The sequence below is a fragment of the Natator depressus genome, chromosome 7 (assembly GCF_965152275.1).
Source record: "Natator depressus isolate rNatDep1 chromosome 7, rNatDep2.hap1, whole genome shotgun sequence".
In the NCBI taxonomy this organism is placed as follows: domain Eukaryota; kingdom Metazoa; phylum Chordata; order Testudines; family Cheloniidae; genus Natator; species Natator depressus.
In genome coordinates this window covers 89,933,437-89,960,203 of record NC_134240.1, presented here as the reverse complement: position 1 = coordinate 89,960,203, position 26,767 = coordinate 89,933,437, and the positions used below count along the sequence as shown (strand labels likewise).

The 26,767-nt window shown below is 39.7% G+C and overlaps 1 protein-coding gene across 1 annotated transcript; it reads right to left on the bottom strand.

The window, feature by feature from the left end:
* Positions 1 to 3,724: 3,724 nt before the first annotated feature.
* On the bottom strand, positions 3,725 to 18,321 carry LOC141991646 (lipase member M-like). The gene is made up of 9 exons (XM_074959980.1): positions 18,178 to 18,321; positions 14,003 to 14,120; positions 12,980 to 13,178; positions 11,835 to 11,944; positions 10,597 to 10,733; positions 9,724 to 9,870; positions 8,582 to 8,653; positions 4,170 to 4,241; positions 3,725 to 3,958 (listed from the first exon to the last, which is right to left on the bottom strand). Exons 1-9 carry the CDS (start codon positions 18,283 to 18,285, stop codon positions 3,725 to 3,727), a joined length of 1,197 nt encoding a protein of 398 aa, XP_074816081.1. The 5' UTR covers positions 18,286 to 18,321.
* Between the last annotated feature and the right edge of the window lie 8,446 nt (positions 18,322 to 26,767).

The window sequence follows — 26,767 nt, the reverse complement described above, 5'->3', positions numbered from 1 at the left end:
ATGCCTTCACACATTGTTTAAAACACAGTAATGAAATATTGCTTCTGGGGAAAAACTCTGATGCAAATCATTATCAAAATGACACATTCATCACCGAAATAATTCTCGCCTGAAAAACAAAGATGCATACTCTCGGATAGACAAAGAGTTCAGTTTCTTAAGTGAGGTAGGTTGGATCTGGACAAACATCTCAAGTGTCCCCCATTGTCATTCACAGTCCCCCTGGGCAGGCAGGACATTTACATATAACAGCCTCTGTGCTCTCTGTTCCATCTTCTATCCATATCATAAGAGTCGGTAGAACTCACATTTGTCAACTTAACAGCATGTTCACCAGCAGCAGTAAAATTCAGCACTTTCTGCTTCAATAAACACAGACTGCTTTCAACAAAGCTAAAGGAAAATCTCCCTTATTAGTAAGAAGTATATCTCCCTAAACAATCTAAAACATTTGAATATTCCTGAGTAGAGCTGCAGGAGCATCATTCCTCCTAGAAATCCATCACCTGATTTTCAAAGATGCTGAGTGTCAGGGTTCCCTCCCCACTCTGAACTTTAGGGTACAGATGTGGGGACCCACATGAAAGATCCCCTAAACTTATTTTTACCAGCTTAGGTTAAAAACTTTCCCAAGGCACAAATATTGTTTTGTCCTTGAACAGTATGCTGCCACCACCAAGTGATTTAGACAAAGGACAGGAAAAGGACCACTTGGAGTTCCTATTTCCCCAAAATATCCCCCCCAAGCCCTTACACCCCCTTTCCTGGGGAGGCTTGAAAACAAACAAGATGAGCACAGACCAGCCTTGGATTTTTAACACCCAAAAAACCCAGTCCGTTTCTTGAAAAACAGAACTTTATTAGAAGAACAAAAAAAGACAAGAGAACAGCTCTGTAAGATCAGAATGGAAGATCATCTTACATGCACTCAGATTCAAAACATAGAGAATCCCTCTAGACAAAACCTTAAGTTACAAAAAGACACAAAAACAGGAATACACATTTCCTCCAGCACAGTGAATTTCACAAGCCAAAATAAAGAAAATTTAACGCATTTTCTAGCTAGATTACTTACTAACTTTACAGGAGTTGGAGGGCTTGCATCCTTGATCTGTTCCCGGCAAAGGTATCACACAGACAGACAAAAGCCTTCCCCCCCAGATTTGAAAGTACCTTGTCCCCTCATGGGTCATTTTGGGCCAGGTGCCAGCCAGGCTACCTGAGCTTCTTAACCCTTTACAGGTAAAAGGACTTTGCCTCTGGCCAGGAGGGATTTTATAGCACTGTATACAGAAAGGTGGTTACCCTTCCTTTTATATTTATGACCTGAGCATCTCATTTCAACTGGAGATGTGGGCACTCAGCATCTCTGAAAATCAGCAACAAAAATCTTGTTCATCATAGGAAACAGCCTAAAAAGGCGAGGAATAGACTGCTGATCCCTAATGATATTGTTGGCCCTTTTCAACCCTGAGCAGCTAGTCAAAGCTTTGGGCCCCAGGGATGTTCCAGTTAGAAGTAGAAATTGATGGAGTTGCTTTGATGCCGTTCTTTTTTATTTACAATGAACATACAAAGTTCTGTGTCTCTGAGCACAGAGGGAATCAAATAGCAGGAAACAGCTTATTTGCTCACTACACCAAAAGCACTCTTAGCCGTCAGCTCAGACACCTCTTCCCAGGATTCTTCCAGGGCCAGCCACCATGTTTTCAGCTGCCTCTTCAGGCTGTGTTCCCCTCTCTGTCTGTTCTTGACTGATCTCTCTCTCTCTCACACACACACACACACACACACACACAAAATACTCAGCCAAAATCTCCCAGGCAGGTTCACACATCCCTTTTGTCTTAGGTGGGGCTTATGCTAATACTTATGTTAACTGAAGGGTGAGTCCATAGCTAGTAATCTCAATAGGGTTTTACCTCAATGCAAAATATAATTGATTTTTCCTAATGTACATAGAGCATACCTATGTACCTCAGTGATGAGCAATTTATAAATGCTGATTCTATTGGGAGTTAGGGCCTAAATGCCTGTGTGGATCTGGGCCAAAGAGATTAGATTGAATAGAATTATATATTCAATCAATGCAACAAAAAAACACAAACCCATGCAAAACAAAGGGTGGCCTGGGAGTAGGGTCTGGGGAACAGACATATCCTGCAGAGAAGCCAGGTGGTAGACAATCGGAACTTTTAAAAAACACTGCTTACACTGGTCCTGAGTGTAAGAGCTAGCGGATCTTTATTGTTTCATCCCAATGATAGCTGGGTGTGGGGGCAGGAGTATGTCTGCCATTTCTGAACAGCAGATAGACAGGGTACTGCTCAGCACTTACACACACACACTCACTCTCACCACTGGACTCTCTTCTGCCTTCCATAGCAGGAGTGAAGTAAAGTGATTCTTTGAGAAATGTCAGGTTTCAGAGTAGCAGCCATGTTAGTAAAAAGAAAAGGAGTACTTGTGGCACCTTAGAGACTAACCAATTTATTTGAGCATAAGCTTTCGTGAGCTACAGCTCACTTCATCGGATGCATACTGTAGAACTCCTTTTCTTTTTGCGAATACAGACTAACATGGCTGTTACTCTGAAACCTGCCATGTTAGTCTGTATCTGCAAAAAGAAAAGGAGGACTTGTGGCACTTTAGAGACTAACAAATTTATTTGAGCATAAGCTTTCGTGAGCTACAGCTCACTTCATCAGATGCATCATCGGATGCGTTCTGTTATTTTCTTTGTTGGGCCTGTCTGTAGTAGGTGACTTCTGGGTACTCTTCTGGCTCTGTCAATCTGTTTCTTCACTTCAGCAGATGGGTATTGTAGTTCTAAGAATGCTTGATAGAGATCTTGTAGGTGTTTGTCTCTGACTGAGGGGCTGGAGCAAATGTGGCTGTATCATAGAGCTTGGCTGTAGACAATGGCCTTCATCCAGACCACACCACTGTCTACAGCCAAGCTCTATGATACAGCCGCATTTGCTCCAGCCCCTCAGACAGAGGCAAACACCTACAAGATCTCTATCAAGCATTCTCACAACTACAACTGCTGAAGTGAAGAAACAGATTGACAGAGAGACTGCTGAATTGGAATTAATTTGCAAACTGGATACAAGTAATTTAGGCTTGAATAAAGACTGGGAGCGGATGGGTCATTAGAAAAAGTAAAACTATTTCCCCAGGTTTATTCCCTTCCCCCCGCCCCGGCTGTTCCTCAGACATTCTTGTCAACTGCTGGAAATGGTCCACCTTGATTATCACTGCAAAAGGTTTTTTTCCCCCCAGCTCTCCTGCTGGTAATAGCTCACCTTACCTGATCACTCTCCTTACAGTGTGTAACACCCATTGTTTCATGTTCTCTGTGTATATAAATCTCCCCACTGTATTTTCCACTGCATGCATCCAATGAAGTGAGCTGTAGCTCGCGAAAGCTTATGCTCAAATAAATTTTGTTAGTCTCTAAGGTGCCACGAGTCCTCCTTTTCTTTTTGAGAAATGTAGCTTTGTTTCCTGAAATGATGCTGTAGTTACCGAAAATCAGCAGCAGGATAGAAAATATAACAACAAAAGTAGTGAAAATACAGCCAATCATAGTAAGTAATGGAGTCAGTAGAAGGGTTAACTTTTTTATAAAAAGGAAAATAGGCCTCTTCTCTTACACAGAGAAAACAAGCTTCATCAGAGGAAGCCATCATTAACCTAAAGCATGTCTACTGTATGTGGTTTATGGATGCTTCTCCATTAGGTCAATGATTTCACTGTACATGCGCAGCGGTGCATCCAGCCCCCAGAAGAAATCCAGATGTGCCCATTCAGGAATGTTTTTGTAATGAACAAGATTAATAATTTGAGGAAGTAAAATATTAACATCCTTTAAGTCTGCAAGCAAGTCTTGTCCACCAGTCCATATTGCAGTTGGCACTGTCATATCTTTTATCTTGTATAAAGGAGGGGTGGCCTGGAAAATAGTGAATAGTGTAGAAATGAAAGTCTGTGAAGTCACAGCAAATTTTATACACATCCATTCAGTAAATAATGAGAGAAGCTGCTCCTCAATCAAAACCAGGAAGAAAAATACCCCTTACTTCCCCCACTCCTGGGCTCTCTTCCCAATTGTTTTATTTTTCCAAAGATGATGGCACTGTTAAGCAAAAAAATCACAATCCTACCTGACCAAATTTCACCATATTCTTGGTTGGACTGCGCCAGTTATAAGCTTGGAATTCCCCTGAATTAAGTATCTAATATGAAAAGCATGAAAGATAAAAAGTTACAATTCTAATATACAAATCAATTGATCAGGGGATAAAAAGTAAGTCATGAAATCTTTCACCTCAAAGACTTTGGTTGGATTCCACCTTACACTATGTTGACAGCAATTACACTTAATCCCATTTCAAGGCTATGTGGAGGCCTACGCTAAATTAGTTAGGGGTTTCAGAGACAAGTGGATAGGTGTCGCTGTCAGTTTCCCAGAAATTACCAACAGTCGGTAACCTTGTTAGCACAATGGGGTCCTGGTCCATGAGTAGGGCTCCTAGGCACTTTGGTAATACAAATAATAAATAGCAATAAGGACTAACTGGGCTTGGGACACCAAATTACAGCACCTGTCATATTTGCCAACTGGTGGACAGACACTAGTATAGAATGAAATCATTTTTTCCCCCTTGAGCCTCTATAAAAGATTAAAATATATGATCTAGTTAAAAAGGAATTATTTGGGGAAATTCTATGGCCCATGTTATACAGGAGGTCAGACTAGATGACCACAATGGATCCTCTGGCTTTGGAAGCTATGAATCTGTATCTATTTCTTTAAAGAGATACAGGTCACACATAAAAAGTACACACATAAAAAGTAGGACTGTCAAGCAATTTTAAAAAATCGCTATTAATCACGCTGTTAATAATAGAATACCATTTATTTAAATATTTTTGGATGTTTTCTACATTTTCAAATATATTATTTCAATTACAACACAGAACACCAAGTGTACAGTGCTCACTTGATATTTGTTTTTCATTACAAATATTTGCACTGTAAAAAACTAAAGAAATAGTATTTTTCAATTCACCTAATACAAGTACAGTAGTGCAATTATCATGAAAGTTGAAATTACAAATGTATAATTATGTACAAAATATAACCGCATTCAAAAATAAAACAATGTAAAACTTTAGAGCCTACAACTCCATTCAGTCCTACTTCTTGTTCAGCCAATTGTTCAGACAAGCAAGTTTGTTCACATTTGCAGGAGATAATGCTGCCCGCTTCTTATTTACAATGTCATCTGAAAGCGAGAACAGGCGTTCTTATGGCACTGTTGTAGCCAGCATTGCAAGATATTTACATGCCAGATGCGCTAAAGATTCATATGTCCCTTCATTCTTCAACCACTCTTCCAGAGGACAAGGGTCCAGGTGATGGCTGATGACAGGTTCTGCTCGATAACAATCCAAACCAGTGTGGACCAATGCATGTTCATTTTCATCATCTGAGTCAGAAGCCACCAGCAAAAGGTTGATTTTCTTTTTGGTGGTTTGGGTTCTGTAGTTTCTGCATCAGAGTGTTGCTCTTTTAAGACTTCTGAAAGCATGCTCCGCACTTCGTCCCTCTCAGATTTTGGAAGGCACTTCAGATTCTTAAACTGGTTCAAGTGCTGTACCTATCTTTCAAAATCTCACATTGGTACCTTTTTTGTGTTTTTTCAAATCTCCAGTGAAAGTGTTCTTAAAATGAACAACATGTGCTGGGTCATCAGCCAAGACTGTTATAACACGAAATATATGGCAGAATGTGGGTAAAACAGCTGGAGACATACAATTCTCCCCCAAGCAGTTGAGTCACAAATTTAATTAACACATTATTTTTTTAGTGAGTGCCATCAGCATGGAAGCATGTCCTCTGGAATGGTGGCTGAAGAATGAAGGGGCATATGAATGTTTAGCATATCTGGCATGTAAATACCTTGCAATGCCGTCTACAAAAGTGCATGCGAACACCTGTTCTCACTTTCAGGTGACATTGTAAATAAGAAGCGGGCAGCATTGTGTCCCGTAAATGTAAACAAACTTGTTTGTTTTAGCAATTCGCTGAACAAGAAGTAGGACTGTGTGGACTTGTAAGCTCTAAAGTTTTAAAACGTTTTGTTTTTTAGTGCAGTTATTTAACAACAACAACAACAAAAAACCCTACATTTGTAAGTTGGACTTTCATGATGCAGAGATTGCACTATGGTGGTTGTATGAGATGAACTGAAAAATACTATTTCTTTTATCATTTTTACAGTGCAAACATTTGTAATAAAAAATAATAATGTAAAGTGAGCACTGTACACTTTGTATTCTGTGTTGCAATTGAAATAAATATATTTGAAAGTGTAGAAAAACATCAAAAATATTTACTAAATTTCAATTCTATTATTAACAATGCGATTGAAACTGCAATTAATAACAATTAATTTTTTTGAGTTAATCACATGAGTTAACTGTGATTAATCAACAGCCCTAATAAAAAGTATAATCAGGACAAATTTCCCAAATGTTCACACATCCAAAATATCTATTTTGCCTCCCTTTTGTAACACTTTGCAGTCTGCTTTGGATTTAACTATCTTGAGTAATTTTATATCTGCAAACTTTGCCACCTCACTCTTTACCCCTTTTTCCAAATCACTTATGAATATACTGAACAGCACTCGTCCCAGTATAGATCCTTGGGGGACCTTGCTATTTACTTCTCTCCATTGTGAAAAGTGACAATTTATTCTTACAGTTTGTTTCTGTCTTTTAACCAGTTATGGATTCATGAAAGGACCTTCCCTCTTATCCCATGACTGCCTACTTTGCTTAAGACCTTTGGTGTGGGTCTTTGTCAAAGGCTTTCTGAAAGTCCACGTACACTATATCCACTGGATCACCTTTGTCCACTTGCTTGTTGCAACACAAAGAATTCTAATAGATTGGTGAGGCATGATTTCCCTTTACAAAAGCCTTGTTGACTCTTCCCCAACAAATCGTGTTCATCTGTGTGTCTGATAAATCTGTTATATATTATAGTTTCAACCAATTTGCCTGGTACTGAATTTAGGTTCACTGGCCTGTAATTGCCAGGATTGCCTCTGGAGTCTTTTTAAAAAATTGGCATTATATTAGCTATCCTCCTGTCATCTGGAACAGAGGCTGATTTAAGTAGTAGGTTACATACCACAGTTAGTAGTTGTGCAATTTCATATTTGAATTCCTTCCGAACTCTTGGGTGAATACCATCTGGTCCTGGTGATTTATTACTATTTAATTGGTCAGTTTTTAATTTTATCATCTCAATCCGTTACAGTTCCTCAGATTTGTCACCTAAAAAAATGGCTGGTGTGGGAAGCTCCCTGATATCCTCTGCAGTGAAGACTGATTGAAAGATTTTATTTAGCTTCTCTGCAATGGCCTTGTCTTCCTTGAGTGCTCCTTTAGCACCTTAATCATTCAGTGGCCCCACTGATTGTTTGGCAGGCTTCTTGCTCCTGATGGACTTTAAAAAATGTTGCTGTTAGTTTTTGTGTCTTTTGCCGAGTTGTTCTTTAAATTCTTTTTTGGACTGCTTAATTATACTTGCACACTTGACTTGCCAGAGATTATGTTCATTTCTATTTTCCTCAGTAGGATTTGATGTCCAATTTTTAAAAGATGTCTTTTTGCCTCTAGCTGCCTCTTTTACTCTGCTTAGCCATGGTGGCACTTTTTGGTCCTCTCATTGTTTGTTTGTTTTTAAATAAGGAGGATACATTTAGTTTGAGCCTTTATTGTGGTGTTTTTAAAAAGTTTCCATGCAGCTTGCAGGGATTTCACTCTTGTGACTGTTCCTTTTAATATCTGTTTAATTAGCCTCCTCATTTTTGGGTGGTTCCTCTGTCTGAAGTGCTGCTGTGGTGCGTTTCTTTGGTATTTTCCCTCCTGTTCAAGTGTTTGTGGTTGCAATGGCTGCATATGCATATTTGGAAGTGCACGGTACTTGGAAGTGTTTCCTTCTCTGTCCCCCATCCTGCAGTATTGGCAGAATACTTATCTTAGTATAAGAATGTCTTATCTTATACTGACCACAACACCAAAAATTCATCAACCCGGTCATACAAGATTTCCTTTTCCTAGAATATGCTATCACACAAGGAAAAATAGTAAACCTACTGACTAGAAAAATTATCATCTGTAGTTCTAATACTGCCTCTGAATTGATAGGTTGTATAGAAAAAAGGATGTAATAAGAGCTGTTATAAGGAGTAATTAATTAAAGTAAGAACCTGAGCCTTTTCGTTTGCTGTACCGTATATATATTAGTAAGCCTACGTGGCGCATTACCCTTCCCTCTGATTTCCAAATGTGCTTGTCTTTTCTGGAGGAATTTCAATACCTGTTGTTTAAATGTCAATAAAAAGTACTGTTTTTGTTGAGATTTCAGTTGTAAACCACAAATTAGGCGAGTTTCCAACCCATTAGCTGTAACTTCATTTGAGAATATTAAATATACCCAATTTGTATAACATTCAGGGCTTAGTACCTACTTTGCGGCCTAAAAGCTGAACAGTACCTGGCTCCAGTGGATTATATTTTGCACAGATGTTCCTGCTGGGGCTCGGGCTACGTATACATTAACACGACTCTGAAAGAAAACATTCAGTGAGGGACCAGTTCCACCCCTTTCTCACAGAGTAGTATCTTTTCACCAGAGTACTTCTGGTGATAGCAGTGGGACTACTCATGGAGTAAGGTACTCCATAAGAGTAAGGGTGACAGGATCAGGCTTTACCAAGTACTTCAAATGTGGCAACGCACTGGATACAGAAAAACATTGTGCAGAATTTTTAACGGAGTTATAGTCTCAAAGGATATGAAGTCAACCATTTTGATAAGGCAGGAGATTTATCCAAGAGACTACAGAGTATTTATTTAGTTCACACTTGTAGGGATTAATAGCTAGGATTTGGGATATGAGGGGGAGCCTTTGATGGTCCAGGAACGCGTTAACTACCATAAACATATACAGCCAAATCTCGAGTCACGTCTTTAAGAAGCTGTTACACATTCCATAATTCAGCAAAACTCTAATTCAAAAATCAAAGGGGATTTTGCTTGAAAAAAGTGCAAGTAAAAACTTGAGGGGCAGATTGTTTTGCCTAGAATTGCACGAAAAAGGGATCCTCCAAGTGTCAATCTCCCTCTTCATGCATGTCTTTCATTCTTGGACCCCTGGAGAGACCTCTGCAGTTTTGAGGAGTTAGATGAGGGGGCTGGGTTTGCTACCAAGCATTGTTCCTCTCTCCCTTCCAACCTTAGAGGGAATCTGCTGAAAATGGGGTGCAGCCTGAGGCTTAATAACCTCTTCTGGGTGACCCAGTGCACTGTGAAACCCCAGTTATAAACAGTTCCATAGGCAGCAGCCAGCTTATTTCCCTAAACACTTGTGAGTCTTGGGACATCTGTGGATTCTGGGGACTGAACTGCCTGAATTTCTGACAGGTAGAGCAAAGCTCTCCCCCAGCACAGGAATATAGCCCTCTGAGGGTTTTCCTATCTCTCAAACCATTCCTGTGGACTTTTCCATGGAAGGATGTGATTTAGCCCTGACTAAGGACTTCAAGATTCAGGCCACAGAGTTTCAAGTTAAAAATGAATACCAATACAGGGGCTAGAAATCTCCCCACACAACTCAGCCAGCTGGGTTGTACATACCATATTTATGTTATTCACATTGTAGCCTCCCAGAACGAAGAAGACATTTCCACAAAGCTTAGCAAAAATGCTGCGGCCACAAAAGGAAACAACTAGCTTTCTCAGCCATTCACTTTGGTGAAATAATTCCCTTCTGCCAAGCAAGACCTGTAAAAACACAAAGGTATTGCTCACTTACTGAATTGTTCTATGCATTTTTCTTTTTTCAACCCCCCCCCATCCGTTATACTCTATTTCCCCCTTTTTATTTCCTCCCCTTCCTTATTGATTACACCCCTATTTTTCCTCCCTGCTGGCTACATACTGCTTGGGGGGGAAGGGGGGGGACATGTGGGAAGTAAGTTGTTTGTTTATCCTTCAAACAGGTGTAGCACAGGCATTGCCCAATCAATGTGCTTCAGATTTTTTTGCCTGTTTAATGATAGACTCACTTTCAAGTTAACTCCAGTTCCGCTTTTGCTCCTGAACCTGCAAATACTTATGCACACGAGCAGTTTTGCACAAATAAGTAGCCCCACTGACATCAATGGGATTACTCACACTTGCGTAACACTTATGCATGTGATTTAGTGTCTGTAGGACTGGAGCCACAGCAATTCTTCTGGAGTTACAGTAAATATAGGTAAGTATGTTTTTTTAAGTCATGAACTTAACTTTGTGGAATGAAATATTCTCCTTTTGTATTTCTGGACATAAGTAAGAGAAAGACGTAAGGAAGTCAATTAATTCACCCAGTGTTGAGCTGAACATCTTTAACCACAGACATGAACAGACCCATAAATTTCTAGTTAAATATATGTTTTCAGTTCGTCCATTCTAAAAGTCAAATAAATATTTAGATGATCAAATATTTTAAGTAGAAGTACCACATACCCTGAGAAACTTTTCAGGAAGATACAGGAGTTTTACTGCAGGGCTTCTGGCATATTTAACTGTAGTTACAGGGGCTAAGGCAAAATACAGTTTGATTCTTTTAGCCAGCTGGGGCATTGTTGAAAATGTAATGAAAGCTGAGAAAATTCAAGAGAGAAGTTAACTAGAGCAACTTTCATAAACTAAATTATCAGTATTTACCCTACTCCATCCTGCAGTTTCAGACTTACAGGCAATCCTATAGCTATTCAAATATTGATAGATTATTGAAGTAAGTGTTCATCCTAGAGTTCATTTGAAACTCCACTATCCTCCCTGTCCTACAGGCTTGCAAACTATTATCTTACATACTCCTCCTACACTGATACTTTATCTCCACTACTTCTCCAAAAATTCATCCCAAGTATATATACTATTTAGCTCTGAAGATACATGCATTACTCTCCCAAACAACTGCCTCATCATATTGCCTTTGTTTTTATCCTCCACTAAACCCAACCCCTCTGTGTGCGGCCATCTCCATATTTTGCTTGCCTTATCTTAAGCCCTGATCCCCCAGTTAGATTCCAAACCCCTTAATGCATGAATTGGGCCATTTTAAACTCCAGTGTAAGTCAAAATCATTGGAGTTACAGCAGGAATGCATTTGGCCCATTCTGTTTTGTTATCTTTCATATAAATAAAAATTGGATTCATTAAAGTTGCCTACATTTTACAACTGTCAGTTTAGGAAGTGTTTTTACATCTGAATTTTAGGTCACTCATAAAAGGAGTCAGAGAGATCCAAACAGTGTCTTCACTACTGTATAGCAGTGCAGACATGATTCCATAACTAGAGCCCTACCAAATTCAAGGTCCATTTTGGTCAATTTCATGGTCATAGGATTTTTTAAATCACCAATTTTTCATGATTTCAGCCATTTAAACCTGAAATTTCATGGTGTTGTAATTGTAGGGGTCCTGACTCCAAAAGAAGCAGAAGTAAGGGTGGCAATACCATGACCCCCCTGAAATAACTTTGTGATGCCCTGCAACTCCATTTTGGGTCAGGACCCCGAATTTGAGAAATGCTGGTCTCCCCCATGAAATTTTTATAGTAGAGAGTAAAAGCACACAAATGACCAGATTTCATGGGGGGAGATCAGATTTCATGGTCCGTGATGTGTTTTTCATGGCCATGAATTTGGTAGGGCCCTATCCATAACACATCAGTCTGCATTCCTTGTAACATTACGTACCTATAGTGGCACCCTGTGAATAGCCGACATAATACAACTGCTCTTGTCCAGTTTTCTGCATAATAAAGTTTAGCACTGCTGGAAGGTCAAACTTCGCCATCTCATCAAAACTGCAGAGAGAAAGGATGCAAAACATGCACGCATAAATTAAATCCCAGGTGAGTTAGCACTGGATAAGGGAAATCTAGGTTTGTCAGATGAGAAAAAACAAACAGTTTTGTGAATAATTCTGCTTTTTTGAGTCCTAGGTCTTTGTGGCGCTTAGTGTAAAAGAGACAGTTCACTAATTTCCGAGGTGCTTTCTGTTCATACCTGAGGGATTGATCCAGACCCCATTGAAGTAAATGGACAGACTCCTTTTAATTTGAGTGATCTTAGGATCAAACCATGAGTGCCTAATCTTCTTATGTAGAAGGAAGAATTAATTACACAGTAATGGAACCATTTCCATTGTGACACAGGATCATATAATGTACCACTACAGTCTAGTCTTCAAACAATCATTAAAATAAAAGTGCACTGGAAGCCCTAGTGATTGAAGTTTGAGGGAAGGATAGCTCAGTGGTTTGAGCATTGGCCTGCTAAACCCAGGGTTGTGAGTTCAATCCTTGAGGGGGCCATTTAGGGATCTGGGGCAAAAATAAGGGACCGTACTTGGTCCTGCTGTGAAGGCAGGGGACTAGGCTCAATGACCTTTCAAGGTCCCTTCCAGTTCTATGAGATAGGTATATCTCCGTATTAAATTTAAAGTTTTCTGTTTGTCTTCAGGGAAGATACAGTGTGGACACAGGCAGTACAGTCTTCCACGAGCCCGTTGTTGAACCTCGGCAGTGTCTGATAGGCCAACGAGGACTCCAATTAGTGCCAGTTATGGTAATATTTTTACAGTGTGGACAGATCACAGCCAGCTCATGATCCAGCACCAGCTTCTAAGCCAGCAGATGTCAACAATTTTAAACTCAATGCAGGTTGACAATGAGTAAAACCAATGACCTAGATTCACTCTGACACCACAGTGATGGGTACTTTATAAAAATCTAGATAGACGAGCAGACAGATAAAAATGAAAGATTTCAATATCCCATTATCAATATCCCAAGTCCCTCTAAATACTGTTTCCAACAGTGCTCAATAATTCAGTCTACCTGAAAGACCAGAACTCATCTTGCTCAATAGAAAGATTCAGGTGTCTTCTAGACCAGGTGTTCCCTCTGCTGTTTCCCATCCAAACGTCATAGCCAGCATCTGCTAGTATGAAGCCCAGGCTGTTATTGGCCAGGTTTGTGACCCAGTTGCTAGCATCTCCTAGTAATCCATGTTGGAGAAACACAGCAGGCTTTACAGCTGAAAGAAAAAAAACACTTTACTGAGCTGCTTGATTAATATGGTAATACAATGATAATCCTGTCCAGTACTCAAAACTGTGATTCCCAGTCCTGCGCTGGATTAAAGTCAGACTCCTATGGATTTTTTTTTAAGTGTGTATCCCTTTTTCAATTTGTTATGCGATATAATGAATGCCTGGACTTTTAAAAAGTAGATTTCCTGTTTATCTTAGGAATACCAGAATGTAAAGTCTAGTCTCCCTGGTTTTACTGAAGACGTTCTGGCGGAACTGAGAAATGAGCTTCTAAATACCTTAATTTAAGTAGTAAAGGCATGAAATATTTAATAAAGGCCTTCTTTATTCAAAATGTTAATTCATCACTGAGGTTAAACAGGTGTGAACAAAAGCAACCACAACACAAACCGTGAGATCCAAGGAAGAAACTGGGCTCTCCTGACAGTGGGTGTTTGGGGTAGATTACACTTTTTTTTTTTTTAGACTTCTACTGATCAAATGCCAAATCGCTCATGATCAGAGCACAAGCTTCAGTTCATTCAAGGCCAGATTTTCAAAAACAGACCATTAGCACATGGGTGCTGGAACCAGGAGTGCAATGGCTTTCAACACCCCCTCTATACAAATTGTTCCAATACCACTGATTTAGCATCAAATTCTGCTCACCTTACTCACAAAAACATTTCCATCAACTTCAGTGTGACTACCCACTTAAGGCAAGCAGGACTTGAGTCCAAACTTATGCAGATTGGCAAAGCAATTTAGACACCTGTTTTTCAAAATGTGTCCTCTTAAGTCTTCCTTGCTTTACAGAAATAAATCATACCCGTATTCCCCTGATTTTCTATTCCATAAGGGATTCTGTTAATGCTAAGGATATAGCCATCTTCTGTCACCACTTCATACTCCTCACTGGGGTACCCTCTATAGGTAATGAGCTCGCTCTGCAAAAGAAAACACAAATGCTTTTGCTTCAGATGGCTTACGGGTGTCCATTTTCTACACAGTATGTACATGGAAGGATCTCTGTGATGAGAAAACATTGTGGACTAGACCAGCTGAGGATCTGGTCCCTTAGTTATTAAGTGTCCAAAATAAAAAGAAAATGTCGTATTTTAATGACACATCCCTCAAACTACCCCTCTTTTCTTTCATACTCCACAATACATTCTGGAATGTTTTAGCAGGAGTGTTGTAAGAAAGACATGAAAAGTAATTCTCCCACTCTACTCAGCACTGATAAGGTCTCAGTTGGAGTACTGTGTCCAGTTCTGGGTACCACACTTTAGGAAAGATGTGGATAAATTAGAGAAAGCAACAACAAATATTAAAAGTCTAGGAAACATGACCTACATGGAAAGATAAAAAAAAATGTGTTTGTTTAGTCTGGAGGGGAGAAGACTGAGTCTTAAAGTACGTAAAAGGTTATTATAAAAGGGAGAATGATACATTGTTCTTATCCACAGTGTACGGGACAAGAAGCAATGGGCTAAAATTGCAGCCAGGGAGATTTAGGTTAGACATTAGGAAAAACTTCCTAACTAAAAGAGTAGTTAAACACTGGAACAAATTACTGTACCTAGGGAGGTTGTGGAATCTCCATCCATCATTGGAGGTTTTTAAGAACAGGTTAAACAAACACCTGTGAGGAATGACCTAGATAATACTAAGTCCCACTCCAACTGCAACAATAACATTGATCACATTCTCAAAAGATTCCCTGAAAGTTAACCTTTCAGGAGATCAGAGAACTTTTGCAGGAAATTGAAAAGAAATGTTATTTTTGTGATTAAAAACCCTTAAAGTTGGCTCCTTTTTGATAAGTTTGCCAGTTACATAACCCTTTTCTTTGTCTCCAGTGAAATCAACTAAACACTACAAAATTTGAACATAGGTAGATATTGACATTCACTCATGCAAGGAGCACTTTTCAAGGGCAGGAACAGTAAAATGATTACAAATGTAAGATGTAAAATGCTGACATTTTTAAGAGTGTAAAATGTGGTGCGGTGGAGAAAACTTAGGTCTATGGACTCTGTGTTGAGGCTTGGTGAGATGATGATTCATTGGTCCCTATGCAGCTAGGGAGTGCCAGAGAAGACATGTGGAATAAGTTGGAAATGTAAGCAGGGGGTAGGAGGGAATAGGGAAAAAGGAATGATCTCAGGTAGTGTTAAAGTCAGTTTTTGAACTTTTCTGATACTGAATTTCCAGCTTTTTAGAATAGAAATATTATGAAACCACCTTAACTTTCAATTCAAAATTGCCTATGAACTAAGCAAACCTCACAACAGCCCCATAATATACTGTTATGTCCATTTTACAGTAGGCTACATGATGGCTCAGAAAGGTTAAGTGACAAAATATACCCCTGTATTCACAAATTTTTGTAATAATCTTTGTACAAAGTATGCCTTGTAAGGTATCATTTGAAAACTCAATTTGCTGGTCATTGTTGTCCTGATAAAATGTGTGTGGCAACATTGTATGCGAAGTTATAAGATTTTCCTATATGACTTTATTAACACACAGAATCATAGAACTGGAGGGGACCTGGAGAGGTTGTCTAGTCCAGCCTCCTGCACTTGTGGCAGGACTAATTATCTAGATGATTCCTGACAGGTGTTTGCCTAACCGGCTCTTAAAAATCTCCAATGATGGAGATTCCACAACCTCCCTAGGCAATTTATTCCAGTGCTTAACCACCCTCACAGTTAGGAACTTTTTTCTAATGTCCAAGCTAAATCTCCCTTGCTGCAATTTAAGCCATTGCTTCTTGTGCTATCCTCAGAGGTTAAGAAAAACAATTTTTCTCTCTCCTCCTTGTAAAACCTTTTATGTACAGTACTTGAAAACCGTGATGTCCCCTTTCAATCTTCTCTTTTCCAGACTAAACAAAACCTTTTTTTCAATCTTCCCTTATAGGTTATGTTTTCTAGACCTTTAATAATTTTTGTTGCTCTTCTCTGGACTCTCTCCAGTTTGTCCACATCCTTCCTGAAATGTGGTGCCGAGAACTGGACACAGTACTCCAGTTGAGGCCTAATCAGAGCGGAGTAGAGTGGAAGAATTACTTCTCATGTCTTGCTTACACTACTCCTGCTAATACATCCCAGAATTATATTCACTTTTTTTGCAACAGCGTTACACTGTTGAATCATATTTAGCTTGTGATCCATATGATCCCCAGATCCCTTTCTGTAGTACTTCTTCCTAGTCCCAGTCATTTCCCATTTTGTATGTGTGCAACTGATTGTTCCTTCCTAAATGGAGTACTTTGTCCTTATTGAATTTCATCCTATTTACTTCAGCCCGTTTCTCCGGGTTGTCCAGATCATTTTGAATTTTAATCCTATCCTCCAAAGCACTTGCAACCCCTCCCAGCTTGGTATCATCCACAAACTTTATAAGTGTACTCTCTATGCCATTATCTAAATAATTGATGAAGATATTGAACAGAACTGGACCCAGAACTGATCCTTGTGGGACCCCACTCATTATGCCCTTCCAGCATTTTCCAAAACCCACTGCCCAAACTGAGGTTGGCAAACAGGTCTGTCATAAACAAAGGAATGTGTGCTCTGCTTAATTTGAATGTAAGCAATAAACAGAGTCATCAAGCAGGAAGGGAAACAAAGGAAGCTGAAACAGGTGAGAAAAAGGCAGCAGGGTAATCCTTCCACATAGAATTTTTGTCTCTTGGTGCCCATCTGAAAATGTTGAATCTGAACCAGAGAAGGGGTCTGTATCTACAGGGTTTGATCAGAAAGACTGCTGAAAATATATGGTGAGAAACTGCTTGAATCTGATATAGTTTGTTAAGTTAGGTATTAGAAAATGTCTTATCTTTATTTTTCCTGTAATCATGTCTGACTCTTATGCCTCATTTCTTGTACTCACTTAAAAATCTCTCTCTTTGTAGTTAATAAACTTGTTTTATCTAATCCAGTGTGTCTAAGTTGAAGTGTCTAGGAAACTACATTTGGGATGGCAAGTTGTGCACATATTATTTATTTTAAAGAAATAACGGACCTAATGTAACTTGTGTTGTCCAGAAGAGGGCTGGGCTGTATGGGACATACATTTCTGGGGGGAAATCTAAGACTGGGGGTGTGTTGGGGTCACCCTGCAGTATAACCAAGGCTGGTGAGAGCCAGCGTGTAATCCAAGTGTGGCTGGCAGACTGCAGTCACACACAGACACTCAGCATGTGGCTTGCCTGCTGGAAGGCTGTTTGTGAGCTGCCCAGGTGGGAGCTACTTCAGTAAGGCATTGTAAGGCATCCAAGGTTGCATGGCAAGGGTGACACAGCTGTTTCTGAGCCAGGATTGGACCCAGGTATGTCACAGTGAATTGCCCAGGGTCACACAGGAAGTGAGCAGAGCTGGCTCGTTGCTCTGAAACCACCACTGTCCCAGAGCTTTAAGGTTCCACATTTGCTGCTGGAAGACAGGGTCGTTTTACAGAGATTCAGCATTCTTTACCCTGCAGGGCAGTAGGATCAAAAATTTTTAAAAGAAACTAGTGATTTAAAGGGGCTTGATTTTCAGGGAGTGAGTGCTCAGCACTTTTTGAAAATCAGCCCCTTTACTATGTCTGATGCTGGGCACCCCCCAAAATGGAGACATCCAAATATCACAAATCACTTCCAAAAATCTTGGCTGAGGAAGTATGTAGTTCCAGAACCCTCAGTGCTTGCCCTTTTCAGCTGGAAGGCTGGTGCTGCTGCAGCAATCAAATATTCAAAGGGGAAATTTTACTATGCCACTTTAGTAAAAAAAAAAATAGAACTTGTTGTAGTTTCTACCCCTCATAAGCTGGACTCCTATACATGTAGATAGGAAGGAACATTTGGCAAAACAGAATGACAGTAAGTGTTTGAGAAGAGGGGAAATGTTAGAAAAGTGCATGTCACCTGCACCTGTTAATGCAGACCATTCTAAACAATTTTGTGCTATCAGCATTCCATTCATTTTAAATTAATTCCAATGAATAACTTACAATGTTCATATATGCTTCAGGATACACATGATCTCTCTTCATTCTTATGAGTTTCTCTGAAGATACAGTTCCTTGGAACAAATATGCCACTGTAATGAATAGCCACATCTTGGTTCTGTGTAAAACAGCACATTCATCTGTTAACAACAGTGCTCTCTCTGCACATACAATACAATGCAGACACTGCACTATATCCGATGAGAAGTGAATTGCTGAGAGATGAAGCTTGGTGTGGTGAAGTTGTGCCTGGTACCACAGTAAGCCATCTGGTACAGCCCCTGATTGCTTATGCATTGCAAGCAGCAAAAACTGGAAGCAAAAAGCAAAGGTAGCTTGGCAGCAGCCTGCATTCTCTGTTAAGTTCATCCAATACTGGATGAAAAGATCAGTAAACCAGGAGGAGAACAGTACCTGGAGAAAGGGCCCTGTAGACATTCTCATGGAGCACACACTATTGGAGTGATATAGTTTTGCATGTTCATTGTAGGTTACTTACATCAAATTAGCAGCTGTGTCTGCTTGGGTGTGCTAAGAGAAGGGGTGATGGGATTCATTTCTTTGTAATGCACCCACGCAAGAGTCAGGCACATTACCAACTCAGGACTCCCTTGCATGCTAGGCTGTAGTGCCCAGGGGCAAATTATTCATACCTGTCCATAGCTCTCCAATGAAAATGAGGCAGATAAAAAAACCTAGTTCAGAGAGCTATTAAAATTGGATTAATTAGCCCTAGTACCCTCCATAACAAAGGTGCTAGACATCTGGTGGCAGGGAACTAATCTCAGGATCAACACAAGGAATGTCATTGTCACCTGTATAAACAATACCTGATGGCCTCATTCTTGGCATATCTGAATTAACTGAGTCACTGGACCCAGCTCCATATACTATTTTTGTGTTTTTATCTTTTGTGTAAGATAAAACTGCCTGGGAATGAGTGTTAGGTAAAGAAGAGGCAAGCCAGACGGTTCAGGGAAATGCTGGGTGTCCACAAACCTCCCCATCTGAAAAAAATTAGAAGAGAAAAGTTTGAAGTTTTGGTTTTTGGTTCAGAAATGTTAGTTCATTTATACTTAAATAAAAGTTAAAAAACTGTTAAAAGGTCACAATGCCTCGAGTGACCCAAACCCATTTTTTTCTGGGTCATCGGTTCTCCAAAATTTTGAGTTTTTGTCCCAATTCCAGATGGAAACAATTTTCAATATGGCAAAAATTCTTGCAGGATGGGAAAACCTTTTCCCATGTAGCTCTAATAATGATCGTCCATTCAGTCTCCGATTCCTTACATGTAACTCTTTTTCCTCTTTGATACCCATCCTGAAAGATTAAGGGGACCAGGAATAGGTAGCTAGAAGATTAAATTAATGATGAGGTTTTAGTTGCCTCACTTCCTGATCCTATTGCTTAATCTCTTAGGATGGATATTGAAGAATTACACATAAGGAGTCAGCAAAATCTCTGAATGGGTGATGAGTATGCTCTGCACTAGGGATGACTATCAACAGAAGCAAGAGTTGCACCGCTGCTGAGTAGTCAGCACTTTTGAAAATCAGGTGACTTATGTAGCAACCAACTAAAGACTTCAGATCCTAAATGTAGACACCCAGTTTTTAAAAACTTGGCCAGAATTTGTAATTTATACAAACTACCTAAATGTCAAAGTTCCTCTACTTAACGGGATAAGAGGGTGGGCCTTGAGAAATTCAGTTGAGTGCAGCAAGATCCAACCACACCGTGGGAATAAGAATGTAAGTGGATGAGGACAGGACAAAAAGGTGAGAGGGTATTTATTAAATGTGTCTTTGGTCTGTGAATACCTCTGAATCGTTTTGTAGATTTCAGAGAACCAGTAATGTACATCTAAGCGGAGCAGATTTCACTGGCAAACACACTGCAGTTGCTGCTCCTCAGGCCAATAAGCATCTGTGGTAGTCTTTTCAGAAAAGCTGACATAAATAAAGGGTTTATTTTTCCTCTTAGAACAAAAGTTACCCACACATATATACACACTGTATACACAAGGTCCCTTTTTAAAAAATATTAGCTGTTTAGAAAAGTTCACTTCTTTTATAATGAAAAGGATAAATGCATTTTAAAGTACTTTCAGATCAACTCATCCTTCCACCTCTCTCCCCCCTACCAAAAAGATTTACAGACCAGAAAAGAATGAGTTGTACAGTCACCCTTTATCAGAAACCACCTTTCAGCAAGCAGCAATTCTTTTGTCCATGTAATTTTAAACAACAACAAACCTTGGAAAGGTTACTTCTCAACAGCACATGCTAAACCATTATTTGGCTTTGTCTCTTGCAACCCCAAGAAAGCCATCACACAATTCTGGGTCAGAGTGAAGTGAAAGTATTACCAACCTTGTGCTCGAGTTCACTTGTTCCACTCAGAGATTCCGATACAGGAGAGATGGCAACTCTGATGGCCCCAATGTTTAACAGAAGCACTAGGTAAAAGAGATAAACAATGTGATATGGATCACACAAAAGTTTTCCAGTGATGGCAATGAGCACTGACTTCTCTCCTCTTCCTTTTACTTGGCAAGTTAGCAGCACTTCAACTTATTCATATTAAAGGGAGTGCACTGCTCTAGTGCTACTTATAAGAGCTGACTGCTTTGACTCTCACAGAATGCCGTAGTTTTAAAGGGAATACCAAGCCCCTTGAAGTGGAACAGCCTCGTCAGGAATTTCAAATACAAACATTCACAGAGGTATCACGCCAATAAAACCTGGAAGAATTCCCTTTTTTACCGCTAGCCTGCCAAGCCAGTTATATTCTTGTTCAATGGAGGGGATGGAAGGTAACCTCATTCTTTGATGCCATGATAAATACAAATTTTACAGCACAAAAATGTTTTTATTCTCTTTTATGCACATGCTGCCATTCCTGCACCACATTCCTGCACCTGTGCCACATGCACATTGCTAAAGTGATGCAGAAGCAGCTACGGGGATTTCCATATTCTGATTACACAGGCATACTCTCAGTGTGAATTCCATACACACAATAATGAATATACAAACCCCTTTGGTGTGCAATTATAATTATCAAGGTATTGTGTAATATAACAGTCAGTGTGGAAGCAAGCCCTAAAAAGCACTACTTGCTTAAATGGCTCGTGGTGTACTGTCCATCACATTCTCAGTGCTCTCAACTGTTGGGCCCAGCCTCTGGTAGGAGTGGGCCCAAGTATACATTTATTACATAGTGGCGTAACAGTGGGCCTACCATTCAGGTAACGTGACCTGCTCTTTACGTCTCAGATTAGAAATTCACAATGATGTTGGCTGAAAGGCTTTGGAAGTGAATTGCCAGGTACCTTTTTAACTGTAAAAGGCTAAAGAAGACCATCACAGCTGTTAGAAAATTGTGCTTGGTATTCAAGCTTAACCTGAGATAAATACTAAACAGCTTCAAATTTCAAAAGTGTTTTCCCCAGCACAGTTGGGACTGAGCTGGTTCCAAAGCTGTTTATTTGCTTCCCAGAGCAAGTATAGATTGGAAGCTTTTGGGGAGAACCATCCCTTTGGCCTGGGTTTGTACAGCACCTAGCACGGTGGGACCCTGATCCATGATGGGGGCTCCGAGGAACACCCAGATTACAACTTATAAATAGTAATAAGAAATGTGGTCAAAGCTCATTTCTTTATAGTCTGAGTGTAGCAACAGCTACTGTTCTTTATACTATGTCCACTTCAATTTGGTATTTTTAAATCTTGAAATGAATCATTCCTTGTTAGAGAGTTTGTTTTTTGGCATTTAAATTTCTTATCAGATACTGTTCTCCTGAACAAGACTAAGAATGAGTTAACTGACTCAAAGCTTTGTCTGTGTGTTTGGCTAAATCTCTTTCAAGGTTTTGAATAATTCTATTTATTTTTATTATTACTTCATGCAACTCCCCCCAGCAGTTTTGGTTCTGGTTAGGACCAGATGTATTTGAATTACTATAAGAAAGATTGTTCTTCTAGTATTTTCAGCCCAGGCAGAAATGAGAAGGAAAGTTTTAGGAGGGAGTCTGATCCCATGAGATCTGCTGTCACAGAGTCCTGAACTCAGGACCCGGCCGGAAAGTAAAAGAGGAAATAATTATCAAATATCTCATGTTAGAATGTACTTATAAATGTTATGTCTATCCCTGGATTTTGTCTCTCTCTCCTTTCAGCATGAGCTCCAAGTCCCCTTATCTTTGAAGAACAACATGAATTTCAAGAATGGACTGTTCAAATATGTGCTTACCTTTGAATGCCTCACATTGTTCAGATTCATTAAGCTGTGGTGTTAACTGATTCTGAAGAAAGTCTGATTCATTCTTCTGGGGAAAGTTGTATCTTATGGAAAAATATGGAATTTACAACAAAGGACATGATTGGTAGAATCAAACAAATGCACCAACTCCATAAATATCAATGTATTGGCATATTGACTATTGCAGGGCAGGACTATTGAGCTCAATGGGACTACAGATGTAATAAGTGCTTGGTTTAGTAGTAAATGTTCAGAGGATCAGATGCTTAGGGCTTAGTCCTCCCAAGACTTATAAACGTGCTTAATTTTATGCACACGGGTAGTCTCGGTTTATAGAAATTATTTATTACTGTATATTACCCTTCCAAGTAAGGAACATTTGTGGAGCACAGGAGCCACTTAACCATAGGTTCAATTTTTCTGCACCCCAGATGAATAGCTGAACAAATTTTGAATTGAAAACAACAAGAAATTAAAGTTCCAGCTCCAAACACCCCCTTAACTTGGTAGGTTCAAAATGGAGATCGGAGTGGATCAGGCTCTTAACGCACAACCACAAAAGAAAAAAAAAAGTGATGGAGATAGCAAATAAAATAAGTGGCAACTAATGTAAAACCAGTGAGACGATGTCCTGCAGCATCTTGGTTGAATATGCAGGGCTCTGTATATGCTCACAATGCCTCTCTGAATGTTGATGATTCTTTTATATTATTAAAACAATCAATTTCAATTAAATGAAACCATCAACAAGGCATTCTGATTTTCTTTTATATTAATGTGAGCTGCAATTAATCTTTAATACATGTTAATCTCGATTACATTGTCACACCTTCCAAGTGGTCAGGAAAGATTGGACTTACAGGAGTGGGTTATTTGCTTGGGGAGACAGGGATGAGTTAATTTTGCACACTGTATTCCTACTTGCGTTTATTAAGTAGAAGGCATACACTCAAACAGAAATATTACCAGAGGTTTCAAAACCAAAGTGTCTGTTGCATCTTGTATATCCAATACCATTATCAGAACTCCAGTAAATAGCTCTCTGTACTATAGTTCTAAGTCAAACTGTTCCTTTCATTTTAGTTTTTTACAGAACAATCCTTCCAGTGTTGCATTACTCTGTCTCTTGTCTCTCCTCATACAAATCAAATCCTTTGGGCCTAATTTTCAGGAGACTTCCTCCACTTACATATATGCTGTTTTGCTTGTGTACACATGTATAGGTGTGCTTTGTTGTGCAATATCACCTGTGCAGGCAGGTGGTGGGATCTATCACTTGCACACTCCAGTGAGTATTTTTATATGAAAAACCTATTTGTCCAAATGGATTTCACATGGAAAAATTCCATTATCTGACACCTGGTAAATGTGGGAATCAGTTATCAAGGTATCTAGATTCTCCATCAGCCTCTTGAAAATTCATTCTGCAGCAGCTTCATTGTGGAGATTTAAAAAAGTATTTACAGCTGAAAGCGAATAATACAATCAGTGCACGTCTCTGTTATTTATTTTGATATGAAATTCAACTGATTATTGCTCCACATTGAGTTCTCATTATGCAACTTATTTCCACATTGACAACACAACTGCCACGAGGCTGTAATTTTCTGCTTCCTCAATACACAGCTCAACAAACCAGGATAGATTTTCTGGTATCCTTAATAGTGTGACTGGCAAGGCACACACAATTCACAATCTTACTGGAAACAAAGGCATTTTCAGAAACAAATACCTTCAAAAACCATTTTTGTTTTCAAAAGGATTTTGTAGCTATGACCAAGATATAGTCCCCAAAAGAATGGCTCAAAGAAGTTTTATATTTCCCTTAAGATCATATTTTAAAACCCTCATTTCTCATCAGAGATATTGGGGACTATGTTACTGACAAAGCCATATCATGGCATCCGCTCTTAAGCGGAATTCCCCATAAAAGCATCAGGGAGTTCTGCTTTTAAAAAAAATGCCCAGAGCTAAAGGTGTCATCCTAAAGGCAAATCGACCACGAAAGTCCTATTTCAACTCATCCATGGATGAAAGGAAATCAGGATAGCAGCAGACAAATTCAGATCAGTTTTTCCTCTATCATTAGGTCTTATCCTCCTTGGAAAACGGACATATTTTAAAAGTTTTGCCTCTACATTTGTAGTCATGAAATCTGCTTTATTTTTCAGGAATTTGTTTTCTGAGATTAACACAATTATCACATCGTTGCTCCGAAAAGTACAGTGAATTTCTAGGTATTTCCCCGTATTCAAATAATTGGCCCCCAACTTTTATGTTCAGCTGAGCTGCACTCAGAGCACCATGAGAATGAAGGAAGAGTCAAAGGTCACATTTAACAACAAATCCTGGGGCTGGTTTAGTCCTTTGCACAATTTAAAGCAACCTCAGAGCTGTTAGTAGCTCCAAGGGGATGTCCCAACAACTAGCAGCTACTGGAACGCAATGGTGCCCCAGGCACACATCCCTTTTACCTCGATCAGTATTCTGGGGAGCCAGGGTCAGGGACTCCTCCATGCAGGGGCATTCTGCAGCTGGCTAGTTACTAGAGTGATAATGTAAAACTGGCCTAACACAAAGGGACTGTATAGTACTTGAGAAAAGGGCCTTTTATCTCTGTCAGAAATAGGTCTTGCACATGGTCTTGTTAATGCACAGTCATGCACACAATATAGCCCCCTAGCCCTGCCCTTCTGTTACCAGGTTGTTGCCTCTTGCAGTCTCAGAGTTTTTGTAAGGCCAAAATTTCTTCCACACATGGATGGTCATATTTTGACTTTTAACACTTGCTTTCCCTGCTGTTCTTCTGAATTCATAGATGTTTCAGCGGTGCTAGTTTCCCTTTAGCCATTATTGTCTACTGTTAGGTAAGAAACCAAAGAAATGAAAAAACACCAAATAAAATCCTTAGAACCAGATGGCATATGGAGCAACAAGAATAAACCTGTTCTTTCTGTGGCTTCTGATGTCTCTCTTTATATTGTACGAGGAGAAAAGAAAAAAAGAGGTAAGAATAATAATGGCAAAAGTTATTAGGCTTTTTCCCATAAAATGTATTTTCTTAAAAAGATATTTAAGCCATATCTAAAGTTTAATCTCTTTGCTCTAAACATTAAATTCTCTAAAATTTAACACACAGGATGATTGTATTTGAGATTCAAAAGCTATGCTTTTTCTGGTGCATATAATATCCATAAAATATAAATAAGCACAAAGATAAACAGAAAAAGGGATCAACTGTTTTGGTTTCTCTCTGCTTTGAAAACGGCATTTATTACTTATTTGTTTTATCCAGGGATCAAGGCACCATTGTATTCAACAAAAAGAGGCAGACCCTCCCCCAAAAATCTCATAGTTGAAGATTATGATAGGACACAACATATGGATAAACAGACAAACTCAGGGAAGCCAAAAGGAAAAGTGACAGTAGGAATATTTACATAAAGTAGTAGTACCAGCTGGCCTCGTACATATCTATATGTCTCTACAAATATAAATCCCTCGGCACCTGCAAGGGAAGTGTCCGATTTTTGCTTTGTGCAATTATCCCTAGTAAATCAAAACTGTCACCAAATTTCGGGGGACAATGCAACTGCAGCACTTCAGATAATTGAATCTGACAGCATTCCCCACCTCCAATCTCAAATCAGATGGCCACATTATTAATAAAAACTAAAAGCAATAATGATAATTGCAGTAATAATTCTATATTATTTCTTAATGAGAGGGCAGATATTTAGGAGGGGGAGTGTAGAATCTCATATACTATTTTTCAGTATGCGATAATGAAAGGTAATCGCAGAGGAGGAAGAAGTCTCTACTCTCCACAACCCTAACCCTGGCCTGGAGAGGTTTATCTACCGCAGCCCTAGCCTGGGGAGCCCTACCCTTCACACTTCTAACCCTAGCCCAAGGAGCCCAACCCCTCCTAGCTAATGGCAGCCTGAGAAATCCTACCCTCCACAACCCAGCCCTAGCCCCAACTTCAACTCTACTCCAGAGAGCCCTGTTCACCCCAACCCAAAACCCTAGCCTGAGAAGCCCTATCCCTAGCTTCAGGAGTCCTATATGCTGAACTCTAACCCTAGCCAAATGACTAGTACCTGCTCCATCTCTAGCCCAGGGAGGCCTGCCCTTCCCCACACCCTGCACCCATCCTAGGCGGGGACCCCTACTGTCTCCAACCCTAATCCAAGCCCAGGAAGCAATACCTACCCCAACACTAAGCTTAGAATAAGGAACCCATCACTTCAACCCTGCTGCAAGCCTAGGGAGGCCTGCATACCCCCAACCCAAGCCCAGGGAGTCCTACCCTCCAAACCTTTCCCTA

Bases quoted from the DNA above. Each gene is read 5' to 3' on its own strand.
- LOC141991646 (XM_074959980.1), bottom strand. From the start codon at position 18,285: ATGTGGCTATTCATTACAGTGGCATATTTGTTCCAAGGAACTGTATCT. The intron at 13,179-14,002 runs GTATGATTTATT...TTTTTCTTTCAG, and splicing joins AGAAAATCAGGGGAATACGG to CTGTAAAGCCTGCTGTGTTT. The intron at 10,734-11,834 runs GTACGTAATGTT...GAATTTTCTCAG, and splicing joins TTCACAGGGTGCCACTATAG to CTTTCATTACATTTTCAACA.